Genomic DNA, 26,321 nt, shown 5'->3' with positions numbered 1-26,321 from the left:
TAAGCTCCTTAAGGCATCTAGAAGGATTGTGTCTATCTGGTTCTTTTCTCCTCTCCTTCTAGCACCTTCTTCAATGCTAGTGTAGTGACTGGTACAGAATAGGTTATCAATAAATACAGACATACCAGAGCAATGGATGAGTACATAAAAATTCCTGTTCTTCAAGCTAGCTTATTGATCTTGAGTAAATTATTCTTTGGATGGTAGCGTTGTAGGTTAACTAACACTGGGGTTTGGAATTACGTAAACTTGCATTGCCATTGAGTATACTTGGTTTAGCAGGTCATTAGTTGGGCATGTTTGTTAAATGAGCCTCGTTTTTCTCCACTAGCAAGTGAGACTTATAATCCTTAGGAAATTGTTGTGATGGTTAAATGAGATGGTTGCATAAAATGCCCAGTGCAGAGCCTGGTGTAAACAGAGTGGAAGCTGTTTTTATTACTTTAGTTATGATTGATGGACTTGTTGCTGATGAAAACTGTAATGAGATCTTAAGTACCCTGTCTAAAAATGTGAACGTCTAACTTCCTTTTGGGGCAGGGGGAGGGAAGCAGTCTAGGTGAGTAGAAAAGCATGAGTTAGTGTTTCCTTTTTTTCGGTCATGTTAAGGACTAAGTTCACCCTGGAATGGGGGCAACTATTCCTCGATCCCGTTTTTACCACTCCGCGTAATTTAACGTAAAGGGAAATACAAGAACAGTGTGAAGAGAAAAGCCTCATAAATGTTGTTCTCAGCAAAAATAATGAAAACACACCTGAGGCTTTCCATTGGTATGATGTTCGTATAAAGTGTAAAGTTTTAATACGGTATGTCAGACACTAAAATCTGTCAGATTGTGTTAGGTCAGCTATCACTACTCCAAGAATCGCCCCGTGCCAAGTTCCTGGTAGAGTGATTAACAGTCATTACCTACTGTGTGTCAGAAATGATGAGTGTGACTTAAGACTTTTCAGGTATAGCCGTCATAGTGACTGAATGGACACTGCTTCCTTAGGTCAGACCCCCCAGTGGCCCATCCTCTCTCTGGCTTCTGGGAACGTTGGTTCATGTGGCTGTATTATGGCTGTGCTTCTCACACTTCATTAGGCAGAGTCCTTTCCTGAATATCTTGTTTGCGTGCACATTCTGCCTCAGTTAGGTCTGAGGTGAAGCCCAAGGAATCATTCTGACAAGACTCCAAGAGAGGCCCATGCTGCTTCACTTCATGTAGCCCGCCATTACAGGACAGGAATTTGTCCCTCCTGGTCAAATGACTGAGCCTTTTCTTGGCCTTACATGTTACCTTGTAACTCAACTTTGCTTTTCTTTACTCATCTTTCATATTTATAAAATAGGTTCTTTAGAGAGAAGCATATTTTGAGAGGGAGGGGCTGCTTAGTGGTTGGTAAGTGTAGGAAAGAAGATACTTTCAGACAGTGAGAAAGAATCTTCCTTGTTGAAGAGCCCTGTCAGGATCTGTTGGTTGGTTTTCTGAAAAAAAACCCTTGGTGTATCTAGGACATTTAGAACCTGGAAACGTTTAGACTGTTTGAGGACTTGTTCTCCTCTCACGTGACTGCTATTTCTGTGTGTTTATTTCTGTTCTTTCTAGGCTTTCATGCTCTCAGCCAGTTTTCCTTCTCTCCTTCCAGCACCTTCTGACCTCCTGAAACTTTCAGTTCTACTGACCTCAATAAACATTAACCGGGTGTTCTATGTCATCAAATAAGAAAATTGTTAAATCCAGTTTCATCTGGAGTCCTAGGATCCTGTTCCAGAAACTCCAGGGTTTTTTCATAAGATAACTTAGAGATAAGAGCAGATGGCCAGTGTTTCAAAGAATAACAACTGGAATCGATGATTACTGTGACTGACCTACTAACTTCGACCCACTAAGCACAGTGTTTTTATGCCATTTTTTTAGGTTGAAAGTGTTAAAATATATTTTATTAATACATGCATCTTGATACTAATGCAGTTCTAAAATATAATATTGAATATTTTTTATGGAGGGGGAGGGATCCAGGAAGGCAAATGAGTCTGGGGCCTGTTCAAGTCACCCTGTTGTTCAAATAACTCTGTCTTGAAAGGATTCTTATTTGGGCCTGCAGCCTGGTTAAATTGTAAGAGATTCAGTGAAGGGGTTATTTGATTACCTGTGTCTGGAAAGGTGGAAAGAAAGCCAAGGTTAGTATCTAACACATTCAGTGTTCTTGGGGAAGGTCGTAGCAGTCTCTAGAACTCAGACATCTTACAGTGTTTCAGGTTAAGCACATCTGATAAGTACATCGTTTAACAGTTCTTTTGGGGAGGAAGGGTACAGACTGATAATAAAGCATCTGAACTTAATCCAGTGTTTTCATCGTGTGATTTTTGCCACTTGTATGATTTTAATTGCATTTAACACACAAAAAAACTGTCTTCCTCAGCACGATGGCTAATTTTATAGTGTTCTTTCTTTTTCCCACGCAGAAAGAAGTGAAGAACATAAAGACTTGTGCAAAGCTCTCTGCTTAATTAAAGACATGATTGCCGCTGTGGATTTAAAAGTCAGCGAGTATGAGAAAAACCAAAAATGGCTTGAGATCTTGAATAAGATCGAAAACAAAACCTACACAAAGCTCAAAAATGGCCATGTGTTTAGGAAGCAAGCACTGATAAGTAAAGAAAGGACTCTGTTATATGATGGCCTTGTTTACTGGAAAACTGCCACAGGTCGTTTCAAAGGTATCGGGGCTCCAGCAGACCTGTTTTTCTTCTTTCACATATGTTACTCATGTAACAGGACAGGTTTTCAAAAGGAAAAGTGGTCCCGAGGTGGCAGATGCACACAGACCCCCTGGGACGTGGAAGGATCCCTGTGGGATCCGGTCGTCAACTTCACTAGGCAAATGCCACGAATCTTTGGGGGGCGTGTGCTGCCCCAGGCAAAAGCCTTCATAAATATTTTATGAATTTGCAGTTTGGAACGTTTGAATCAAAGGCACTGAGAATCCTGCTAATGGCTGGCATGGAAATAGTCGTCAGGCACATGCAGTGTGTTGAAAACGAGGCAGTCTGACTGTACATTTACCGTCTGTGCGCCAGGCCAGCCGGGGGCTGTCATGCCATCGAGGGGAAACATGAGCTCTGAATGTCATTCTTACTGAGTAAAAAGATGCAGAAATACCCATGCTGGCAGTGGTGCAAACTCTTCCTCAGTGCTTCTGTTTGCCATTTACTGGCATTAATCTGACCCTATTAATCTAGTTAGACTCTAAAACTGCTTATTCAGATTCTGAAGGTCTGATTCTGTAGGTACCGTCTTGCCTGATGCAGGCTGGCTCCACCCTGACCGCATGTGATAGAATCGCCTTGGGAGCTTAGAAAAAATTACTGATGTTCGAGTCTTCTCCCAGAGATTCTGATTTTATCGGTCTGGGGATGAAGTCCAAGTGTAGGCGTGCTTAAATGCTCCCAGGTGAGTCTGCTGTGCAGCCAGGGTTAGGAACCACTGGTCTGTTATCCCTGTTTTTAGTATATCTTAGTAACTTGCTCAGGTAAGAAGTAAGAGGAAGAGGTTATTCAAAGGGTCTAGTTACTCAAAGGTAACCCTTGGGAGGATTATCAGGTTTTCATGGTGTTTGCATCTAACGACTGAGATGGGATTTTTTGGTCCACAATGTTGCAACCACACATTAACCACAATTTGAACATTAACCAAACGAAAACATTAACCAGTCTGTAGATCACGTTGCAGCAAGTCCTTTGCTCTTGGTCATTTCACTGAATCAGCAATTGGATAACTCTGTTAGGATGTTGAGTAGGCTAGAGAAGATGAGTTCCCGTGAACAATTTGTGGAAATAGAAGATCACAAACTCGCTCAGGTCTAGATGGAGCAAGAGAGCAGACTTGTACACCTAATTCAAGGCAGAAACTGCGCTCCAACAGTTATAGTTAAGCTTCTTTTTCTAAAGGTAACCACTTGCTCCATTCTATTAGAACTTTTGTTTATTGGATATTTTTTTTCCCATCTGAATACTACAGTATTACATTTTGCTGGAGATTTAGCTCTACCTATAGTGATACAGACCTGCATGCATAAACACAGCGAATCTAAGTTGTCTGTAAAGTTCATCATTGGCTACCATAGTACAAGGCATTTTTATAGAAGTTCCATACTTAGACTAAATGTTAGTCTATTTTTAATAAGTTTATTTAAGTTTCAACCATGAAATAAGAGTATTTGATAAAGGCATTTGAACTGTGGTTAGCTTCATTAATACTAGTAATATCTTTCCTTTGAAGATATCCTGGCTCTCCTCCTAACTGATGTGCTGCTCTTTTTACAAGAAAAAGACCAGAAATACATCTTTGCAGCTGTTGTAAGTATATGGCCATGTGATGCATATTTTAAATGGTTGATTCACTTATTAAACAAATGTAAAAGTATTCAAGTACTTTGGTGCTGGTTGGTGGACAGGCACTATCCTTAGCCCCTCAGGTGACCCCCTATCATCTGGCTATGTTGGCATTTCTTCCAGATCTTTCCCACCATGCCTTCCCAGCCACTCAAATGGTAATGCTGGGAACGGTGGGTTTCTTCTGGACTCTTGTTCTGTTTCCATTGGTCAGTCCCTACTGTACCCGTTGCCATCCCAATTCATAACCGTCATGTTGTTCCTCCTGCCAAACAAGAGAACACCATTGTGGTATCTAAACTTTAAAGAAGCTTCTTCATTGTTTCTACTATAATGACCACCAATTACTACGATTATTCAGACAACATTAATCTTTATTGTGTGTTATATTAATTTCATTGCTGGCACAGAGTTAGACTAAAAGTAAAACCAGTATTTTATAACATTTTTTATGCAGCCTCTTGTGGTCTGAATGACTCCCTTTAAGAAGAAAGATGTCCTCAACTAACTCTGTCAGCATTAAGGAGCATCAGGTCCTGTTAAAGGAAAGAATCCAGATGCAGTACCTGTGTGGGCATTGTAATGGTGGCTCTCTAAAATGGTTCATATTTATCACCCATTGACTAATAGGACATATCATCAGTTCTAACCGGTTTTAGCAAATTCAAGGCTTAGTGAAGTTTCTGTTAGGCCGTTCAGAGAAAACAAAGAAGCCTGCCTGCTCAGTCAGTGGTGGATTTGGGGGAGGAAGAGGCTGGTGGAGTGCCTCACCTACCCATCTGTGCTGGTCACCTTGGCCCAATAGCCTCCTTCCCCCCGTTTGGCACATTGCTCTCATCGGCACCCTGAGGCCAAGTTGTATAAAGGTCAGAGATTGTTTCACAAAGCTACTGCAGAAAATAGCAAGAGATCTTAAGCAAGTCCCCATGGCCCTGATGCATTTGAACTGTATACATTGCAGATTTCATGACAACCTACTGATTTGTGTAGCAACCTCTCTAGGCTATTATTTGGGGTGCTCTGAACAGAGAGAAAGTAAGTGGGAAGGTGAAACCATTTGGCTTGTCCTATGGGAGGTGAGGACCCTGGTAGAAGAGAAAAATTCATTCTACACCTTTATAGAAACAAAAGTTGTTCAAAACTAAAGAGCTGAAAGAGAAGCAGATCATAAGAGAACCTAACCCCGTGCGTTGAAGGAAGGAAAGCAAATAAGGTCTTTGGTCCTATTTCCATTATTTAACGAAAGATATTAACAGTGTCCATACAGGCCAAATGACCTGCCAACAGGTCAAAGCTTAGATGTGGCATAAAGATAACCCTCTTCTTTTCTAGGACAACATAGCATATAGATTCAGATCAAGTTGTGATGCTCACCTGATAGTAGGACTTGAACTGTGGATTTGTCCCTCCTGTGCGACCTCTTGAAGAGTTAGCTGTGCCAGCTTTAGACCACATTTGCCATTAAGTGGGATGTTAGGAATAAAGTCCACCAAATCCAGAATGAAGGCAGCCACACCTTCGCCCCTTTTGGTAGAAGGTGTTTGACTACAGACAACAGTAAGATGATACTGATGCTGTTTCACGGAGATGCTAGGCTGACACATAGTGGCTTTCCTAAAGGTCAACCAAGCCCTTGTCAATGTCAGCATAAGAGAAGGCATTATGTGTAAGCGGTCAAGGGCACTGTGCTGTTACAACATACGCTTTTGAGTTGCATCATACACATTTAGTTGACATAGCCCTTGTGTCTTAAATATCTTCTGGCTAACACCTTGAGGGAATTGCTGTATTAGCTAAGGTTATACAAATGTCTGGATTTCCTAGTTCTCACCTTGGTATTGTAAGAAGCTAGCTTCCTGCTAATACCTGTGGGTGAGTTTCTCTGCTCTTTGTACTGCTAGAAAAACTTCTTTAGTAAATGCTTCACTTGCTACGTGTTACAAAAGACATGATGAATTTGGAAATGGCCTGATGATAAGTAGCTGAAAATACCAGAAGAATGGAGTAGTGTCCCTAGAAGAAATTTTTTTTTTTTTTTCAACGTTTATTTATTTTTGGGACAGAGAGAGACAGAGCATGAACGGGGGAGGGGCAGAGAGAGAGGGAGACACAGAATCGGAAACAGGCTCCAGGCTCCGAGCCATCAGCCCAGAGCCTGACGCGGGGCTCGAACTCACGGACCGCGAGATCATGACCTGGCTGAAGTCGGACGCTTAACTGACTGCGCCACCCAGGCGCCCCGAAATTTTGTTTTTTAAGAGGACTCAGCTGGAAATGGGAGTAGGGCCTAAATCTGTGAAATGAATAGGAAAACATAGAGATGTTCGTTAAATCCTAGATGACTGAGTACTGAGTCTAGGAGGATCTCTTGAATATTACAGAAGGTAATTTCAAAATGAGCAATTAAAAATACAAAGTGAGCCTGGTAATGTGCAACTTCAAAATAGGCAGCAACGCTAAGCTCTTGTTACCACAGTGGGATTTCGAAGGGAATTACTTGTGGAATCAGACAGTTCATGGAATCACACGTGGAGGGGGGTGTGATACCAGGGCTAACGGTAGCAGCTCCTTTTCCTCTTCCTTTGTGGCAGAGGCGGTCAGCCTGCCTGCGGGGATTGGCAGGCAACACCCAGGTGTAAACTGAGAGGGGGCTTGGGATCAAGGATCCCATAGCGAGTGGTGGAGACTGTAGTGAACTGGTGAGAACATGACCTGTGTCACAGAGGTGTTTAAATGAATCAGTGTGTTTAAATGAATCCATGAGCCCAGGATTGCCAGTCTGCTTTTTCCAAGAACCCACAAATCTGTAGGTTTAAAAAATGGGGAATCCCTCAGATTTTAAAAGTTGGCGACTATTTAAAATGTGGTTTTCAAATGCTGAGGCACAAACAGAACATTTCTGCAGGCTGGGTTAGGAATTGGCATCACCTATTTTTAACATCTCTCTCTAAGGCAGACCTGTTACTTCCATTCCTAGAGATTTAATTTGAATTCTCAATCATCTCTAGTGTTCATGTGTGATTAATACAAATAACGATGCTTCCTGGTCTGATGGGTCATTCAGTTAATGGTACCTTCTACCTGCTTACCTATTTTTCATTTTAAAATTACCTGACCTTGCCACCTCCACTCCTTATGCAATGCTAACCAATTGGTTCAGATAATTTCATTCTTGCTAATGTCTTCTGCTATTGAAACCTACTCTGCCTTTTATATGCAGAGGCCATTTACCTTGAAAGCTGAGGAACCTAACCCCGTGCATTGAAGGAAGGAAAGCAAATAAGGTCTTTGGTCGTATTTCCATTATTTAACGAAGGATATTAACAGTGTTCAGGCGCTCTCCCTAATTAGAGAGGGCAGTATTCAAAAAGTTGTTGTTGGTTTTTTGTTTTTGTTTTTTTGCTGCTCTAAGAAGAATGGGGGGGCACCTGGGTGGCTCAGTCAGTTAAGCATCCAGCTCTTAATTTGGCTCAGGTCATGATCTCACGGTTCATGAGACTAAGACCTGCACTGGGCTCTGTGGTGACAGCGTGGAGCCTGCTTGGAATTCTCCCCGCCCCCCCCTCCCCCCCACCCCGTTTCTCTCTCTATCTCTGTTTCTTTCTCCCTCTCCCCCACTATGTGTGTTCTTTCTCTTTCTCTCAAAATAAATAAATAAACATTTGGGGAAAAATAAAAAAGAATGAGATGAAGAGATACTGTGGGCACGCCCTTGCACACAACTTTAGATGTGGTATAGCCGTGTGATGCTGGGAAAGCAGACAGGTCGGCACTAAGGAGTCGGCCATGAGAGATATAGTGGCATGTTCTGGGTAAAGATGTTGCTCAGTCCATGAAGGAGAAGCCAAACCACCTTCTGCTACCAACTCTGAACAGTGGTGGAAGCCGCAAGCCATAGAAGATGCTTCATACTTCCCCCCAAAACTGTTTATCTCCTGCAGGCATTTTTTTTTTTTTTTTTTTTTTGGTTATTCTTTCAGCTACGGTTCCTTACCCAGGTTAGTTATTATTCTCTTACTCATCATTGAATCCCCAGGGCTTAGCAATGGGACATTGAAAGATCATAATAAATGTTGGTAGAAGAGGTGGTTTCATCATGGCTTATAGGCCAAATTTTAGCCTTTCTTCCTCTTCAGCTAAGTCCAGTTCTGCAGACAGTTATTGAAAGCCTGCACCATGCCAAACAATGTACTAGGCGTATAAGTGTGAATCGGACTCGTTCCTGCCTGCCAGTGGCTCCCGTAGTTGGTGGGAAGAAGAGACATTGGCAGGGCAAACTACAGAAGTTGAGTTGGTATGCTCTGTACTTCGACAGCAGGAGACCCTGCTTATGCTCAGGGAGTCTGCGGTCGGGCTTCCTCCTTCCCACTGTCACTTTCAAGGACCACCCTAAATACTGCTAAATCCAGTGGACTCTTAGGTGGTTCACCCTCTCTCATCTCCTTGTGATATTTGATAAGCTATTTTCTATCCCACGCCCTTCTAGAACAATCCCTCAATCCCTGACTGTGGCATTTTGGTAGTCTTAGCGCTCGGATCGTTCTGCATTTTAAAAGGGTGTCCTCTGACACCACCCGTTCTTAAGGGCAAACATTCCCCTTTATCCTTTTCTTCCCATCCTCTCTTCAGCACACCCTTGCCATTGGAGATCTGAGCAGCTTCCACAGAGCTTCTGAAAGGTCGAAGTGAACTCATTTGCCTAACACTCGTGCTTTCTTTGGCTCATGTGTTTGGTAAGACCCTTAGTTTTGGTGGGTTGCTGTTTCACCTGTACCTCTTCCTATCTCATGTAGGATCAGAAGCCATCCGTTATTTCCCTTCAGAAGCTTATTGCTAGAGAAGTTGCTAATGAGGAAAGAGGAATGTTTCTAATCAGTGCTTCATCTGCCGGTCCTGAGATGTATGAAATTCATACTAACTCCAAGGAGGAACGGAATAACTGGATGAGACGCATCCAACAGGCAGTAGAAAGGTAACCTTTCCTTCTGTCCATACGCCAGGGGATGGACTCGTCCACTTGGGGAAAGTATTCTAACCATGTTTCCTCTGCATGAACACTTTGCCTCAGCCGGACTGGTCTGCTCCCTGCCCCCGCCCCCGCCTGTGATAGCCCCTCATCTGCAGCTTTGTTCTCTGCGCCTCCCTGCATGTAAAGCCCTACCTCCCCTCCGCCTGTGTGAATCCTGCTCATCTCTGGTGCAGCTCATGGCTTCCCTCCTTCGTGAAGACCTCCAGTTCCAGTGGTCTCTTCCTTACCCGGAATTCTTTAACACCTGCTCTCTACAGCATTTACTTGGTGCCTGTCATATATTGCCTTGTAGCAGCTACCTTTTTCGTGTATATATGTGTATTAGATTGGAAGCTCCTCGAGGGCAGGGGCCATGCTTTTTGTTTTTGTGTGTGCCTAATTCTGAAGAATCATTCAATAAACATTTTTAGATTGGTCGATCTAAGTGTTCAAAGTCAATTTCCTTGTCATTACTAGTGTTTTTATAAAGTGGAGGGGGTGAGGATGATCATCCTTAATGGTGATTTGATTAATCTGTTTTGAGTGATGTTTTATAAAATTCCTCCACCTCCACTGCACCATACTCAAGCTGGCACCCTACCTCTGTCCCCTCCAACTCCCTCTACTCTGTCCCATTGCGAAGTACCCAAATGTAGTAGAAAGCAAAACTTACTATTTTAGTCGGACCTAATGCTAGTGTTGATAGTGTGGGGCGTAGAGGTGTGAGCACATGAGTGCATTTGTGTATGTGTGTTTGTTGGAATATTCGAGTCATGCTGTACTGCTGACTTGGAGAGCTATGTCATACGTGCTAGGTCTTTTATATACGCAAGAAAACCAAGTATCTCAGCTAGAGGGCATGAAGAATTCTCCTTATGCTGAATTTTTCTTCTCTGAATAATGCTACCTTCAAGTCCCCATGTCTTACTAATGAACCGAAAGATACTTGAATTTGGTTTTCAGTGGTCTGTCTTGACTATTGTCTTTTAAAGTTGCCCAGAAGAAGAAGGGGGAAGGACAAGTGAATCTGATGAGGAGAGGCGGAAAGCTGAAGCAAGAGTGGCCAGAATTCAGCAATGTCAAGGTACTGTGCACACATCTCTGACTCCCTGGCCGTGGTGTTCTCCTTGGGTGTTGGGCAAGGCCAGGTGTCACGAATGGGGGTTATAATTAAAACATGAATTCCGTGAACCTGAGGCCCACCCCTCACTTGTGAGAACAAAAAGATGGGTTTCAGGAGTGTTCAAATGAGAGGACTGTCTCCCTCCTTCCTCCTTAGTGATTTAAAAATCTATAACAAATTTTCAGAAATAATTATCCACGTAACATGTACGAAACAGTAACTGTGGGCAGGGCAGTTTTGGTACAGATGTGCCTTGGGGTCATCGTCTGGTGCTGTAATTTTAGGTCCCAGCACTGGAAGGTCACACTTGTGTGACTCTGGGCAAGGGACCCATTAACTCTGGTCATCAGTTACCACGTCTTTGAATTGAGGAAATTAGATTAGCTCAGTGATTCCCATCTCTGGCTAGACATCAGAACTACTCTGGGAGTTTTGTAAAAATTCTGATGCCTGGGCCCTACCCTCACCCGTTTCCCTTGGGCTTTATGGGAGGTGGTTGTGGATGGATTTTAAATTCTGCCCAGGTGGTACCGAGGCAGACTGAGAACCCCTGGATTAGATGCTGACAGAGGTCCCTTTAAACCGTAAGAATCACGTGATACATTGACACCAGAGGAAAATGGTACATGCCAAGATTATCAAAGACATTGGATGTTGAGAAACCAAAACCTAAACCAGTAGGTGTGGTCTTAAGCAAGACTGACTGAAGCCTGAGTAGCTTTGCATTGTTTTCCCTTGCGGGTATCAGTCATCATGGACACTGCCACCCCACCTCGATTTTCATTCCTCAGCTTAGTGTTTAGTCTTAGTGGAAAACAAGCTGAACAAAGAATAGTTTTGCAAGTCTTTCTGGAATTAGAGGCAGGGGAAAGGAACACGCATCCGAGCGCAATAAATTCCATGGAAAGCTACAGTCACTAAGTGGAAGAGTTAGGGTTTGAACCCAGTTGTGTCCCGCTCAACAACTTGTACTTGACCTGTGAGACCATACTGATGAGCAACATTGTGTTCTTCTTGCTTAGACTTTCATACAGTTGTTGTATTCCTCTGCTAACCTTCTGTGCTAAATGCCATTTCATAGAAATCCTCAGTAACCAAGACCAACAAATTTGCACCTATTTGGAGGAGAAGCTGCATATCTATGCTGAGCTCGGAGAATTGAGTGGACTTGAGGATGTCCATCTAGAGCCCCACCTCCTCATTAAGCCTGACCCAGGAGAGCCTCCCCAGGCATCCTCATTAGTGGCAGCGGCACTGAAAGAAGGTAAGCTGCTTCCAAAACTATTTGCTTTGACAGGGTCAGAAAATGTTCGAGTACCTTCCGGGTGTGCCCAGCGCTGTGGTCTTGGTGCCAAGCACATAGAGCAATGAGACAGAGGCTCAACTGTGCTACAATTCATATTCCAGAAATAGCGAAGTAAAAGAAAATACACGTGTTGGGTCGTGTCCAGTACTATGAAGGAAAAAAAGCGCCCCTCAGTAGATGAATGGATAAAGAAGACACATACATATACACAATAGAATAAGTAGGATAAAGAAGACACATATATGTGCATACATATACAGAATAGAATTTTAGCCGTAAAAAGGAATGAGATCTGGCCACTTGGAGCAGCGTGGATGGACGGAAGGGTGTAATGCTTAGTGAAGTTAAGTCAGAGAAAAACAAATACCATGTGATTTCATGCCTATGTGGAATTTAGGAAACAAACGAACAACGACAAAAAAAAAAAAAAAAAAGACAGACTCAAATACAGAGGACAAACTGGTGGTTGTCAGAAGGGAGATGGGTGGGGGAATGGGGGAAGTAGGCGAGGGGGGATTAAGAACACACTTCCAGTGCTTAGCAGTGAGTAATGTATAGAATTGTTGAATCACTATACCGTAAACCTGAAACTAATGTGATGTGGTGTGTTAATGATACTTCAATAAAAAACGAGGCAGTCTTATTTGAGAAACAGTGGAGGACAGTTGCTTCAAGGTAGATTGTCATAAAGTCTGAACCCTATTTTTTTTTTTTTAAAAAAAAGATGAACAGGAGAGGGAGTAGAGAGATCGAGTGCGGAGGTTCTCTTTGCGTTAAAGTGACCAAGAAAGGCCTCTTTGATAAGGTGATATGTAAGCAGACATAAGGGAAGTGAAAAAGCCAAGTAGACATCTGGGGAAAGAATGTTGCAGACACAGAGAACAGAGGATGCAAAGGTTCCAAGGCAGGTGAGTGCCAAGCCTGAGGAATGGCCAGGAGGACTGTGCAGGTAGAGTGAAGGGAGGGGTGGTGAGTGGCCGATAAGTCAGAGCCAGCTAGCGCTCAGATTACAGGGACCAGATGGAGGTCAGTAAGGAGTTTGGATTTCATTCTGAGGGGCATGGGAAGCATTAGAGGGTTTGAGTAGCGCATTGACTTGATGTGTGTTTCAAAAGGAGCCCCCCAGGGGGTTCCTGGGTGGCTCAGTCAGTTAAGTGTCCGACTTTGGCTCAGGTCATAATCTCATGCTTCATGAGCTTGAGCCCTGCATTGGGCTCTGCACTGAGAGTGTGAAGTCTGCTTTGGATCTTCTGTCTCCCTCTCTCTCAAAAATAAACAAACATTAAAAAAAAAAAAAAAGTCTAGGAGCACCTGGATGGCTCATTCGGTTGAGCGTCCGACTTCGGCTCATGTCATGATCTCACAGTTTGTGAGTTCGAGCCCCAGCATCGGGCTCTGTGCTGACAGCTCAGAGCCTGGAGCTTGTTTCAGATTCTGTGTCTCCCTCTGTCTCTGTGACCCTCCCCCACTCGCGCTCTGTCTCTGCCTCTCAAAAATAAACCTAATTAAAAAAAAATTTTTTTTTAAAGTCTAGGATATAACTGGGGGTTTGACCGAGGTAGGGTGGGGGATGAGATCACTGGGTAAATGAGAAAGTCAAGGAGACATGAGGCCGAGGTATTGGAAGGTCTATGTTCATAAAACTGAAATTCCTGAGAATTCTGACAAGAGTGGCATTGGGGAAAGGGAGAGAACTTGCACCAGGTGCTAAATTGTTCAAGGAGTCTGTAGATGAGTGACAACAAGAAGGGGTAGTGAGTGGTATAATCGGATGCCATGAAACTAAAGGAAAAAAGGGGTCTGGGGGTGAGGGATAATAGTTTGGAGGTGACAGGGACACTGGGTTTGAGAGAGAAAACAAGATGAATAACTGCAACAGAGATCCTATGCCCCACAAAGCCTAAACTACTTAAAATGTGCTCCTTGGCAGAAAAAGCTTGCCAAGCCCTGGCTCAGGGTCTCAGAATATTATCTCTGGAGGAGAATTTAGAAATCAGGGCATTCTATCATCTTTATTTGATGAGGAAACCGACGTCATGAGAAGGGCATAGAGGTTGTCTGAAGAGGGGTCAACTGATGGGTTCATTCATCCATTCATTCATTCAGCCTCGACCCTGTGCTTTGTTGGTGGTGCTCATGGAAGTAATCCTTTCATAACTTCTGGTTAGGTACGGGCTCCCAGTTACGGAATGACGAAATCACAGGGATAAAAGGTAGAGCCTAGGGAATCTAATCAGTGGTATTGCATGGTGACAGATGACAGCTACGCTTGCGGTGAGTGCAGCATAATGTAGAGAATTGTGGACTAGCTATGGTGCACACCTGAAACTAATACAACATTGTCAACGACACTTCAGTAAAAAAAAAAAAAAAGAGGGCGATAAAAACTTCTAGTGGGGGAAGACAGGCAGTACCTAAGGAAACAAAGTAATTTCAGAAAGTCACAAGAAAGTAAGATTGGGGTGAGGTGAAGTCTCTGTGTTAGAGAAGCCAGGGAAGACCTCTTTGAGGGGATGATTTTTTTGACATGAGAACGGAAAGGTGAGAAGAAGCCAGCTGTCTGGAGATACGGGGGAGAACCACTCCTGGGCAAGGACCGAGTGGGTGCAATGCCCTCGTGTGTGGAGTGAGCCTGGCATGTTCAAGGGAAGAAGGAAGGCAGGGCGGCGGCACTCAGGGAAGTAGATGAGGTGAGGTTGCCTGGGTGAGCAGAGGTAGATGTTTATAGGCTCTGGTTAAAGAAATATCTTATTCCACGCTTGATGGGAAGTTACTGGTGGCTTTTAATCATGGGTGTGGCACGATCACACGTCTCGCTGCCGGCAGGGGAGCAGAGTGAGAGAGACCCGTTTGCCAGAGATGGTTGGGAGGCAGTTACAGGAGCTGATGGGGGTTGTTGGGACTGTTGACAGTGGAAGTAGAGGGAAGTGGATCAGTGCAAGGTATATTTTAGCAATAAAGCTACAAGTACTTTCGAGTGACCCTCTCGTCCTTGATAATGTCTTTATTGGGTAAGTCACCCCCTCTCAATTTTTAGCCGGTGGCTTTCACCTCTTCTGCCATCAGAACTGTGAACGATGCCTGCTGTTAGGTCCCTCTGCCTTAATTCATCTGGCTCTCTGTGTTGTGTAGGCGCTCGGGAATAGGAGGGGACCCAGCTGCTTAAGAGAACACCAAACAGTTGAGGTACTGCCTGACCCACCCCGAGTCGCTGTTCATCAGTACTCCGAGATCTAGCAGGAATTCTTTTAATTAATTGATCAATGAATTTAGAGACAGAGTGAGTGGGGGAGGGGCAGAGACAAGGGGAGAGAGAGAATCCCAAGCAGGTTCCCACACGGTCAGCAAGAACGCCCAGTGTGGGGCTCGAACTCATGAACCGTGAAATCATGACCTGAGCCGAAACCAAGAGTCAGATGCTTAACGGACTGAGCCGCCCAGGAACCCCTAGCAGGAATTCTTAATCAGGGTGAGGTCTTTATCTCTGGGGGGAAAATAAAAAACAGTTCAGTAATGCACCTTGAATGGTCTCCCGAGGTGGTTGCTTTACTGGATAGCTTTTCTTCTCTTTCTCCTCTTTTGTCTCTATCTCTTGAATCCCGTTCATCCTTCAAGATTCTACTCAGTTGTCATTTCCTTTAATAACTTCTTCCTAATTCCACCGGCTAATGCAACTGTTTTGCTCCTTCGCATTCCTGGAGCATTTTATGGTACTCTAATAACTGGATGATAGAACTCAGCACTGATCACATGCTACCTTGTATATAGTTACTTGCAAGTGTCTGTTTCCTCTTTCCGTCTCAAACTCTCCTAATTAGTTAATCACATGCCCAGGGGCCCCTAGAACAGCATAGGGGCTCAATGAGCACTTGCTAAATTCCAACACTGGACACGATGTTTTAGACATATTTATAGGGCCTTTAAAACTGTACCATTCACAAGCTAGTTGAAAGCATTTAGCATAAATAAAAACCTCATTTTCTTGTAGTGTTTCCCAGTCTTACCAGATCCTAAGAGCAGCCTTTTGTGCTTGTTTAAAATGCAAATTGTTTGTCTTTTCCCTTGGAGAATCTGATTTAGTAGGTCTAGGTAAATTTTGGAAATCTGCATTTTTTAAGGTACAGTTGGGGAAATTCTGTTTTGAAGAAGAGCTAGTCTCTCTGAATAGTAGGTTTTAAAACGTTCATGCCTGAAATCATATTTAAATTAATTGAATTACAGAAAGTTTTTCAGCATACTTAATGTAACGGAAAGTTAAATTTGAGACTTTTTTATATAGCACATCTTTTTTTTTTTTTTTTTTTTTTTAAATTTTTTCAACGTTTATTTATTTTTGGGACAGAGAGAGACAGAGCATGAACGGGGGAGGGGCAGAGAGAGAGGGAGACACAGAATCTGAAGCAGGCTACAGGCTCTGAGCCGTCAGCCCAGCCCAGAGCCTGACGCGGGGCTCGAACTCAGGGACCGCGAGATCGTGACCTGGCTGAAGTCGGACGCCTAACCGACTGCGCCACCCAGGCGCCCCTATAGCACATCTTTTTATTAATTCTCTATCATAAAATGATGCTAAAAGTATTGGTATAGGTCGCCTTTTGGCAAACTTTTTTCTGTAATGAGCCAGATAGTAAATACTTGAGGCTTTGCAGGCCACATGCGGTTTCTGGGACACATTCTTTTTTGTGCATGTGTGTGCGTGTATTGTGTATTTTAACAACTCTTTAAAATATAAAAACCATTTTTAGCTCCTGGGCCGAATAAAAATAGACACAGGCCAAATAGAGTTTGCCAACCCTTGGTCTAGATTAAACTACGTGTATTTGGTTTTTAAATTTTGTCTTCTTTCTCCTTGTTAGCTGAGAGCCTGCAGGTTGCAGTGAAGGCCTCACAGACGGGCGATGCATGCCAGTCATCCGAGGAAGGTTGCGGAGAATCTGCCTTGACAGATACGCTGGGTCCCCCTGACGTGCCAGGATCTTCTACAGCTTGTAAGTGAAAGTACAGGCCTTTGCCGTGAGCCTGAACACAATCTCTGGAGCATAGAGTGGTCATAGGAAATGAAGGCAACGACTCTGTCCCTATTTGGAGGAGACTTGATGTATTTTTTTAAATCCGAGAAAACCTGAGAATAAATATGCTAGCCTGATTTATTTACGATAACGGCACTGGCATTCCCAGGACAAGGATTTCAAGAATAGTTGGTGGGTTCTACTGCTCTCATACCCAGGCAAGCTTTGTACCTTCCCCAAACCTGACCCTGCTTCATTTTTGGTTTGACTTACTGAGTACAATTTGGAATATGGTTTTGAAAGAACTTTTAAACTTTCGGTTGTTTGGAAAGGGGTCTCTGCAGTTCACGAGAGAACAAACCCTTGAACTTAACCTCCTGTAGGCGTCCTCACCTGAGAAGCCATACGCCAGAAAGCTAGGCTGCAACACCTTCCCCGCAGACACAGGGTTTGGTGATGTGGTTAAAGGCAGAAGTGCCAAAAATTCTTGATCGGCGTCATCATACGCTTTGGTTCAGATCAGAATTCGTTTATAAAAAGCCCTGTTGCATATATTTAAAAAATTTTTTTTCCAACGTTTATTTATTTTTGGGACAGAGAGAGACAGAGCATGAACGGGGGAGGGGCAGAGAGAGAGGGAGACACAGAATCGGAAACAGGCTCCAGGCTCTGAGCCATCAGCCCAGAGCCCGACGCGGGGCTCGAACTCACGGACCGCGAGATCGTGACCTGGCTGAAGTCGGACGTTTAACCGACTGCGCCACCCAGGCGCCCCTGAATTTCTTTATCAACATCCCATGGTTGATCAAGATACACGGACGCAGTACAGTTTTAAAATTCTGTCCATTTTTGAAATCACTAATAATTATCTTGCTCCCTCAAATTTCGCTTTATCCCATCCTGCATTTCTAGTTTCAGAAAGTGCACATATGTTTTTCATTTTGACACAACCCCGATTCATCAAGGGAGTTGTACTGCCCTGGGTGATTTCCTTTTAAAAGAAAAAAACTCATTATGCCATTGAGGGAGTTCCGTCTAAAAATACAGGAGGGCTCTGCTGCTCTCAGCCTCCCCCCAGGGGCAGCCAGAGAGGAGAGGCTCCCCATGGCTCCTGCAGCTGCTCAGGGGTACATGGCCGTACCTTCCCTCCCTGTTCTCCCGTCTGTACCTGTATCTCCCAGGATTTGGGAGAGTGCCCGGGGACACCCATGACATCTGTCAAAACCATTAGACTATTTGCCCTGATAACAGGATCCATGTAGGCAGGGGCAGGTTGATAGGGTCCTGTACCCCCAAAGACCTAGTCATTTGTGGGCCGGGTTGGAGGATGGTGCTATAAGACTTAGATTCTCTTTATAAGGTTGGCCAGGGCAAATACTTTTTTTAATGAGGGTCTGTAACTGACTGGGTCAGTTCTTTGTTTCACTTGGAGGACTGGGTCCTTCTAAGTCAGGCCCATGCCAATCTGAGGTCATCCGCCAAGCAAGGCCTTCAATTTTTAGTTCTCGATATACCTAATAAGGTGGGTCACTATAACCTACTCCTGAAAAAGTTCTGGAGACCTGAAATTGAATAAGAAACAGAGGCACCTGATAATTTGGCTCACCATGGGGTTCTTTGCCCATTGCTGGTTCTCATTTGTATGGGGTGGTGGGGAGGGAGAGTGTGAGAAGGGCTAATTCTTTGGTAACATGTTGGGTATCTCTCTAAGAAGTAAGGATAATACCAAGTAGTGGAACCATTTTTTGAGTGGTGGAAAATTTCTGTAGAATGTCCCTTCCCTATAAGTGAAAAGCATTGACTGACTTGGGCAAAATGAAGTTAATTTTTAGCTGATTTAATTTGAAGCAGTTTCAGCTTAAACAAAAAATTCTTTGTAATAGAAGTGGCCTTTGGGGTCCTGGGGATTTGCATTTAGAAAAGGCGAAGAAAGCATTTCCTCCATCAGAAAGAAAGTTTCAAGATGGCATTGTGTGATAAACAGTGTCCCAAAGTGAATATTTCACCAGGGCCCTGACTGGACATGATTCTAATGAAATGGTGGGTGTGAAACTGCTTTGGAAAGTCTAGTTTAAATCAGGGTAAGGTGAGCACAGTCTAAGTTGTAACTGAGTTCACATGGGTAAAGAAATCAAATTGTACCAGCAGAGATCTAATGGATGGAGTGAAATCCGTGTTTGGTACTTAAAAATATTTCTGGTCTAGAAATATTTCTGTGTTTCATAGGTTAAATACACCGTATTTACAACTGTTATGAATCTAGATTCTAAACAAGTGTTATGAGAAAAAAACACTTGGAAATTGTTTTTCAAGAGTTGTTTGGAGATAGGGACAGCTTCCTTTTTGTAGGACTATGGGCTCATAAAGTATTCACCATCTTCACGCTGCTCAGAAAGATATTTCACTCCCATTGTTGGATTACTCCTTCTAAGCCTTCTTTATGGTCTGCTGTTCTTACACGGGCCGCAGAGGAGCCTTTCACCGAGCTGTCTCCTTCGACCTGGGTCTGCCAGCCCTTGCTTTTTGTTCTCCAGTGCCTGTTTTCAATTTCCTTCTCCCCAGCAGCTTTATCTGAGTAAGTGAAAGTGAGATGTAGCATATACCCCTCTCGGTATCGCCAGCCTCACATGAGCACCTGTCTGCAAAAAAGAAAAATTAAAAGATGGGTGATAATTGCTGCTGTTTGTCAGTTTGGTATCTAATAGTGTGTAAGCTCCCCGAGGGCAGGGACACTGTGCTTTGCATTGTTTCAGCACCTTGTATGAGAGTATGTGATACGTGGGATTTTGTGTTCCTTATTTTGAAGTCCGTGTCAGCTGCGTGCAAAAGAACCCAGTGCACTGGCTGCTGTTTGATGATGTCCTTTTTGTTTCTGTCTCAATGGTGTGCTTCCAGCACTAGTCACAGAAAGGACAGGAGGAAGAGGCTGTTGGGATGTGGATCCTGGGACCCAGGGTGTGGGAACCGACCTGGCGGTCTCTGATGCAGGGGAGAAGGTATTGTGAACTGATTTGTTAGTAAATGGCACCAGTTACTTTGTGTAATAAAATAACCACAGGTCCTGGTCTGTCCGTGGCAGTGAGTGGTATGAAAGCATTCTTCTGCATTGTTCTCGATTTCGGTACTCATATTTAAGCTTTTTCACTTAAATCTTCTTAAAATGTTCTCACTCTTCCTATCCATGTAGGTGTAAACAAAGAAATGATTGGAAAGTTATTAAACGGTTTTAAAACTCGATTGTTTGTGTGTCTGCGCACTCTTACTTCTGGTCTCCCTTCTGCTCTCCGCCCTGCAAACCTCTGCCTTTTCACCTGCTACACTTAGCAACTCTTGGCTGAGAGGTGCCCCTGGCGTCTGTCGGGGTCTCTAGGCAACCAAGGGACACTAAAGCCGCAGAAAGAATTTTGACTTCAAATACTGTTGCTGCTTGCACGTTCTTTTATCTTGCTCCCATTTCAGGTTGTTTTCCTGTCTCCGCCCACATTGTCACCTACTTTGTTTTTTGGGAGACTTCTAATCAACCTCACCATTTTTTTTTTTTGCTTGGGGCAAAGTGGTTCTAAACGCCTCTCCTTTTTGGACACAGTTTACGTGTAGTATATACCACTCTTTGAAAAATTAAATCATGAAACTTCCTGTTCCCTTCAAATGAGCCTGGGATGTCAGAAAGAGGGAATAAGAATATGAATCTGGGAGGTGCTGAGTGGCCTCCCCAGGGTTGGCTGGGGCTCGAGAGTTTTAGTTTTCTCTAATTTCAAATTAGGCACATTACCATGCACCAATATGTGCTAATGTGGAAAAATGACAGATGTCCTATCTTTGTGTACTAATGTACGTATTGTATATTTTTGCAAATATTATACGTGACTGAGACTTCAAGTCCAAAGATTTTTTTAAAAATCCGTAAAAAATATGGCTGTGATTTAGTGTTGTTGTTGTTGTTTTAAAGATCTTCATAGGCCAAAATAAAAAACGGAATGCAGTATTTCACTTCACTGACTGTAAGCTTTCTGACTTACTTTTTTCTTCAAATGTTCCTGCTTTTCTTCCTTTTCAGCGTGGCCTTCACTTTTCAGTCTGTAGCTTCCAACTGCTTTTGTCGTAGAGGCAGAGAGGGAGGGTAAGAGGGCTGGTCAGCTAGGAATAGTTTTTTTCTTGAACGGACCCTGTGGTGACTCCCACTGTCAAGGTCTTTTTCCCTTCCAGGATTCAGTCACAGGTAAGTGAAATGAGGTGTGAAGGTTCCTCGTTGGGTGAACCTATCTGGAAGAACTTTCATAAGGCATTTGAGAAAATGAACTGACAAATAGGGCAGGATCACCTGAAATCAGACGTAGGCAAAAAGTGTGCAACGGATATGTTGTAATTAGCTTCCTTAATAAGGTAAGGCTTAACACAAAAATTGGAAAGAAGTTTAAAAATGAGTGCTGCAAATGGTGCAGCATCCTGTGTGTAACTCAACCGCTGCAACTCTGTACATTCACCACAAGGTGGTGGACTGACTCCGTGAAAAATACGACATTGACCCTGTCTTTCCTTTCCAACTTCGCGGTTCTGGGGAATAAGTAACCGCATGTAGCATAATCCAACTCATTTCTATGTTTCTGATTTTTATAGAGTATAAAAATTCTATACCATACGATTTTCTTATTACAAAGGCAGTGGACTGTGCAGCAAGGACGGAACCACAAGAGCAGAGAGAACTCTAGAACTCTCTAGAGAATGGGAGTTTTTAGCCCAATTGCGGGGGTGGAGGGGACTTGGGGACAGGTCTAATGACTCTAAACTTCATGTCCTTTTCCCTCCCTTATCCTTCCTGTATTAGAGGTTCTGCTTAGTGATGAAATCTTTTATGGCCTGGGAAGAGTGTGGGAGAGGGGTAAGAAGGGATGTGGCTATTTCATTAAAGCTTCACTAGCCTGAACGAATTGAATTTAACAAGTCCAAAGTTACCTGAGAACATTACCACGGCTGACTGTTCCCTGTGGTTTCAATTTAAAGCTGCTCACATAAGAGAAAGCAGTATACAAGATAGGCTCTAGGCAGGCATGGAATCTGGTGATCTCCTATAGCGTAAAGAGTGGAGTACATAGCGAGCGCTCAGTATTTATTTATAGAATGCAGTGTGAGTGTCCTTTAGATGCCAGGCTTCGTTGTTAAATTTGCAGTTACAGCACTGAACGCACATAAGAACTCCTGCTACTTGTTGCCTTACATCCTAGTGAAAGAAGACGGACGATACCTGAACAGACAATTGTTCAGTTCAATTCTGGAAACTGGAAGTCCTTACTACCTGCATGTGTCTCTAATGTGTGCATTAGAGAGACAATGAGACATAGAACCCATCCCCCAGGAGCAGATGGTCTCCAGCCTCATGATGGCCTCTGCTGTTAGTGCGTTTACTAAGGCAATCCCAGACGGTTCCAGTGAACTCACAGTAGGATCTGGAGCCGGCCAGCTAGGTGCTCATCCTTGAGCCACCTCTGAGTCTGATTTCCTCTCCCAACCATTGACTGTCTTGGCTTTGTGAATCTTTTTTTTTTTTTTTTTTAATTTTTTTTTAACATTTATTTATTTTTGAGACAGAGAGAGACAGAGCATGAACGGGGGAGGGGCAGAGAGAGAGGGAGACACAGAATCGGAAGCAGGCTCCAGGCTCTGAGCCATCAGCCCAGAGCCTGACGCGGGGCTCAAACTCACGGACCGCGAGATCGTGACCTCAGCTTAAGTCGGACGCTCAACCGACTGAGCCACCCAGGCGCCCCAAGCTTTGTGAATCTTAAACATGGATATGGGGAGCAAGAAGTCAGGCGTGATGTTCTCTAGCTTCCAAATCTGGCCTCCAGAATGCAGGGAGCCAGCCTGGTCTGAGGGCCAGCTTCAGCCTGGGCACCGAGAGCTCACGTGACAGTGTGGTGTCCACAAGGTAAATATCATCACTTACGGAGAGAGTACAGAACTTACCGACTGTCATCCCTTGTTGTTTAAAGAGATGTTTGGGGGAAAAGTTACCATGTATGTCACATACAGAGTTTGCACAGATGGGGCTCTCACTGAGCAGTTGTTTAATTCTGTAGGCTTTGATTTCTGGCAAGGAAAGAGGGTCATCATAGAAGACTTTTGAGGGAGTGAAGTGATTTACCTGAGGTCATACATTTTGGACACTAAGTGTAGCTTTTCAAAAGTAGTGCGATTTCATTTTCTTGTTCTTTACATATTTTAGGTGGAATATAGAAGTTTCCCAGGTGCTTCACAGTCAGAGGTGAGCTATGCATACCTGAAATATATCCTCATCCTCTTTTATTTTTGGATAACGAATGCTTTTTCAAGTATTTGACTTTCACGATCTTATTTTCCAGATTATACAAGCGATACAGAATTTAACCCGGCTCTTATATAGCCTTCAGGTAACTGTGCTCCTCTATTCTTTGACCTTGTGAATGTTTTCTCTTAATGCAATTCATTTTATTTGATGACTCCCGGCCATTACAAATTAGAACATACGAGAGGCAGTCAACGATCTTAAAAGAGTGCCAATTCCCGAAGTGTAATTCCTCTAGTTGCATTGAACTTCACCTGGTTTTGTAATCACAAGGCAACACCACTACTTTTTGTAACATTCTTCTCTGAAACCATAAAACGGTTCATATCTTTAAAAAATATTGATGACTGTGACCTGGCCTGAAGCTTACAGTGAAACTCTTAGGTGAGTGTAGCATGACTTCACATTTTCTGGTGAAAACTTAAATTCACACCTAAACTTTTTTCACTTCCACATGTGGACTTGGGCCTTTTGAGCACTTAAATAATTCATGTGCTCCTTCATTCGTTAGTTTGTTCATCCACCCAGCATTTATTGAGTGCCTTCTCTCTGCTTGGCTGTACGCTAAGGGCTGAGCACACAAAGGCAGATGAACCACAAGGCCTATCGTCGAATGGCTCACTGTCTTTCAAGGAAAGGCAGGCACAAAAAATGCTTGCATTGAGGATTACAGGGTTGGATGATCCCTCAGGTCATGCACAAGAAAGGCCAAATACATCCGATTGCTCAATTTATGATTAAAAGCATTTTGATGATATAAAAGCAATGTTAGCATCATGGATAAATTGGAAGAAAAATTTGAGGATGTAAGTAAATAAAATGGCTTGTGATTCTATAGAGAGAATTATCCTTGTTACATTGGTGTATATCCCTCTAGTTTTTAAAAATTATTTTATACATGCTCTTCCATAACATGTACTTTGCTACATGTTCAGCTCTTACTCTGTAGCACAGTATTTAGAGGCTGTATAATATTCAAGTCTATGGAATTTGTCCAGTTCTTTTTATTATTATTAGTTTTTTTTTTGGTTTTTTTTTTTTAATTTTTTTTTCAACATTTATTTATTTTTGGGACAGAGAGAGACAGAGCATGAACAGGGGAGGGGCAGAGAGAGAGGGAGACACAGAATCGGAAACAGGCTCCAGGCTCTGAGCCATCAGCCCAGAGCCCGACGCGGGGCTCGAACTCACAGACCGCGAGATCGTGACCTGGCTGAAGTCGGACGCTTAACCGACTGCGCCACCCAGCCGCCCCTATTATTATTAGTTTTTAAAGTTTATTATTTTGAGAGAGAGAGAGAGAGAGAGAGAGAGAGAGAGGGAAACAAGGTGAGCAGGGGAGGGGCAGAGAGAGAATCCCAAGCAGGCACTTGTCAGTGTCTACACCGTCAGTGCAGAGCCCGATGCGGGGCTTGGACTCACGAACTGCAAAAGCATGACCAGAGCCGAAATGAAAAGTCTGATGCGTAACCAGCTGAGCCACCCATGCACCCCAGAATTTGTCCGATTCTTCATAGCTATACTTCTGTAGGAAGTCTGTTAGATATTCTTGTATATTAACCTGTTAACATAGCTGCGTGTTTCTTTAGGATAAATGGCTAAAATTATTTTTTTTTAGGTTTTTAATAGGTATGACCCAAATAATCCTATCAACACCCCCTCTCTCCTTCTCCTCAGTGTAAAAATAGGTCAAGGTGTCTGATGATCTTAATTTTCATTTCTTTGATTACTGTTGAAACTAAACTCCCCCCGGCCACTGGCTTAGTAGCCATTCATGCTTCATATCTTTTACCTGTTGAATATTAATAGAAAATAAAGTTGGGTGCCAGGGTGGCTCAGTTATTAAGCATCTGACTTTGGCTCAGGTCATGATCTCACAGTGTGTGAGTTGGAGTCCCACCACATCGGGTGAACACAAGTCCCGCTTCAGGTAAAAACCTGAGCCCTGGATGAGCCTCACTTCTCTCTCGTTGTCTGCCCCTTACAGGGCTCGCGCTCGCTCTCTCTCTCTCTCTCTCTCTCTCTCTCTCTCTCTCTGCCCCTTGCTCACTTCTGCCCTGTCTTTCTCTCTCTCTCTCAAAAGAAAAAAGTTAAGTATGACTGTAAGTTTTCACCAGAAAAAAGTGTAAAGTCATGCTCCATTTAATGTTTTCTTATATGTATTTTTTTTCAACGTTTTTTTTTTTATTTTATTTTTGGGACAGAGAGAGACAGAGCATGAACGGGGGAGGGGCAGAGAGAGAGGGAGACACAGAATTGGAAACAGGCTCCAGGCTCTGAGCCATCAGCCCAGAGCCCGACGCGGGGCTCGAACTCACGGACCGCGAGATCGTGACCTGGCTGAAGTCGGACGCTTAACCGACTGCGCCACCCAGGCGCCCCAAATGTTTTCTCATATGTATTTTGACCGCATCAAGACTTCTTTTATGTCTTATTGATCATGTATCTATTGTTCTGGTAGCACCACCTTAATAATTAAAATTTTGGATTCTATTTGAATATATTATGGTGATGGTCTCTTCTTGTTCTTTTCTTTACTCATCTATATATTCTTTCATAAGAGATTTGACTCACTCTGGCAAGTTTCTTACCCTTGTACCAGGACTGATTAATTAAAATTTCCTATTTATGAATGAATTTGGGTAGAATTGTCACCTCTGCAGTAATTAGGGAAAATGCTTAGGGAAAATGCTGTTAGTCATCTCTTATTTTAGATAAAAGGAAGATGTTTTTGTTTCAACAGTTCTAGTCTTTAGAATACTCCAGGTAGAAAGTTAAAATTTGAAAGTAGTGATATTATGGTTATTCTTCAGTACTTGCATCATTTTATTTTCTTGGCTTATACTTTGTCTTCTGGAAATGTATTAAGTAACTGTGGCAATAGCAAGCATCCTTGTGCTGTTCAAGATGTAGTGGTAGTACCTTTGGCGTCTGACATTAAATATGCTGGTCTGGGATAGCTGGTCTTTGAGTTGATCGATCATGTAAAACAAACGTCCCTTTTATATTTTAACGGGAAAATGGATATAGTTTGAGGACAATTCATTAACTTTTGGGAGATGAAAACACTGAGGATCCCAGCTTGTGTTGCCTGATGAAGACCCTGACAGGTCACTGGCCTTCTTGTCAGCCTTGCATGGGACCCTGTGTGGGTTCAACGTTCAGAAAAACTGAC

At 43.3% G+C, this 26,321-nt stretch overlaps 1 protein-coding gene across 2 annotated transcripts in view; it reads left to right on the top strand.

Annotated features, from left to right (window-relative positions):
- ARHGEF28 (Rho guanine nucleotide exchange factor 28) overlaps window positions 1-26,321 on the top strand; it is a 311,363-nt gene that overhangs the window by 252,274 nt on the left and 32,768 nt on the right. For both annotated transcript variants that reach the window (XM_086699008.1, XM_025924359.2), the window contains 9 exons: window positions 2,453-2,707; window positions 4,269-4,345; window positions 9,175-9,353; window positions 10,382-10,473; window positions 11,594-11,776; window positions 16,672-16,803; window positions 19,720-19,820; window positions 23,048-23,086; window positions 23,184-23,231. In XM_086699008.1, the coding sequence (XP_086555134.1) occupies window positions 2,453-2,707; window positions 4,269-4,345; window positions 9,175-9,353; window positions 10,382-10,473; window positions 11,594-11,776; window positions 16,672-16,803; window positions 19,720-19,820; window positions 23,048-23,086; window positions 23,184-23,231 (1,106 nt within the window). The remainder of the gene's footprint in view (window positions 1-2,452; window positions 2,708-4,268; window positions 4,346-9,174; window positions 9,354-10,381; window positions 10,474-11,593; window positions 11,777-16,671; window positions 16,804-19,719; window positions 19,821-23,047; window positions 23,087-23,183; window positions 23,232-26,321) is intronic.

The sequence above is a fragment of the Puma concolor genome, chromosome A1, assembly GCF_028749965.1.
Source record: "Puma concolor isolate L17-30 chromosome A1, mPumCon1.1.hap2, whole genome shotgun sequence".
NCBI lineage: Eukaryota > Metazoa > Chordata > Mammalia > Carnivora > Felidae > Puma > Puma concolor.
The sequence above is the reverse complement of the archived record's forward strand: the minus strand, read 5'-3'. Positions and strand labels throughout refer to the sequence as shown.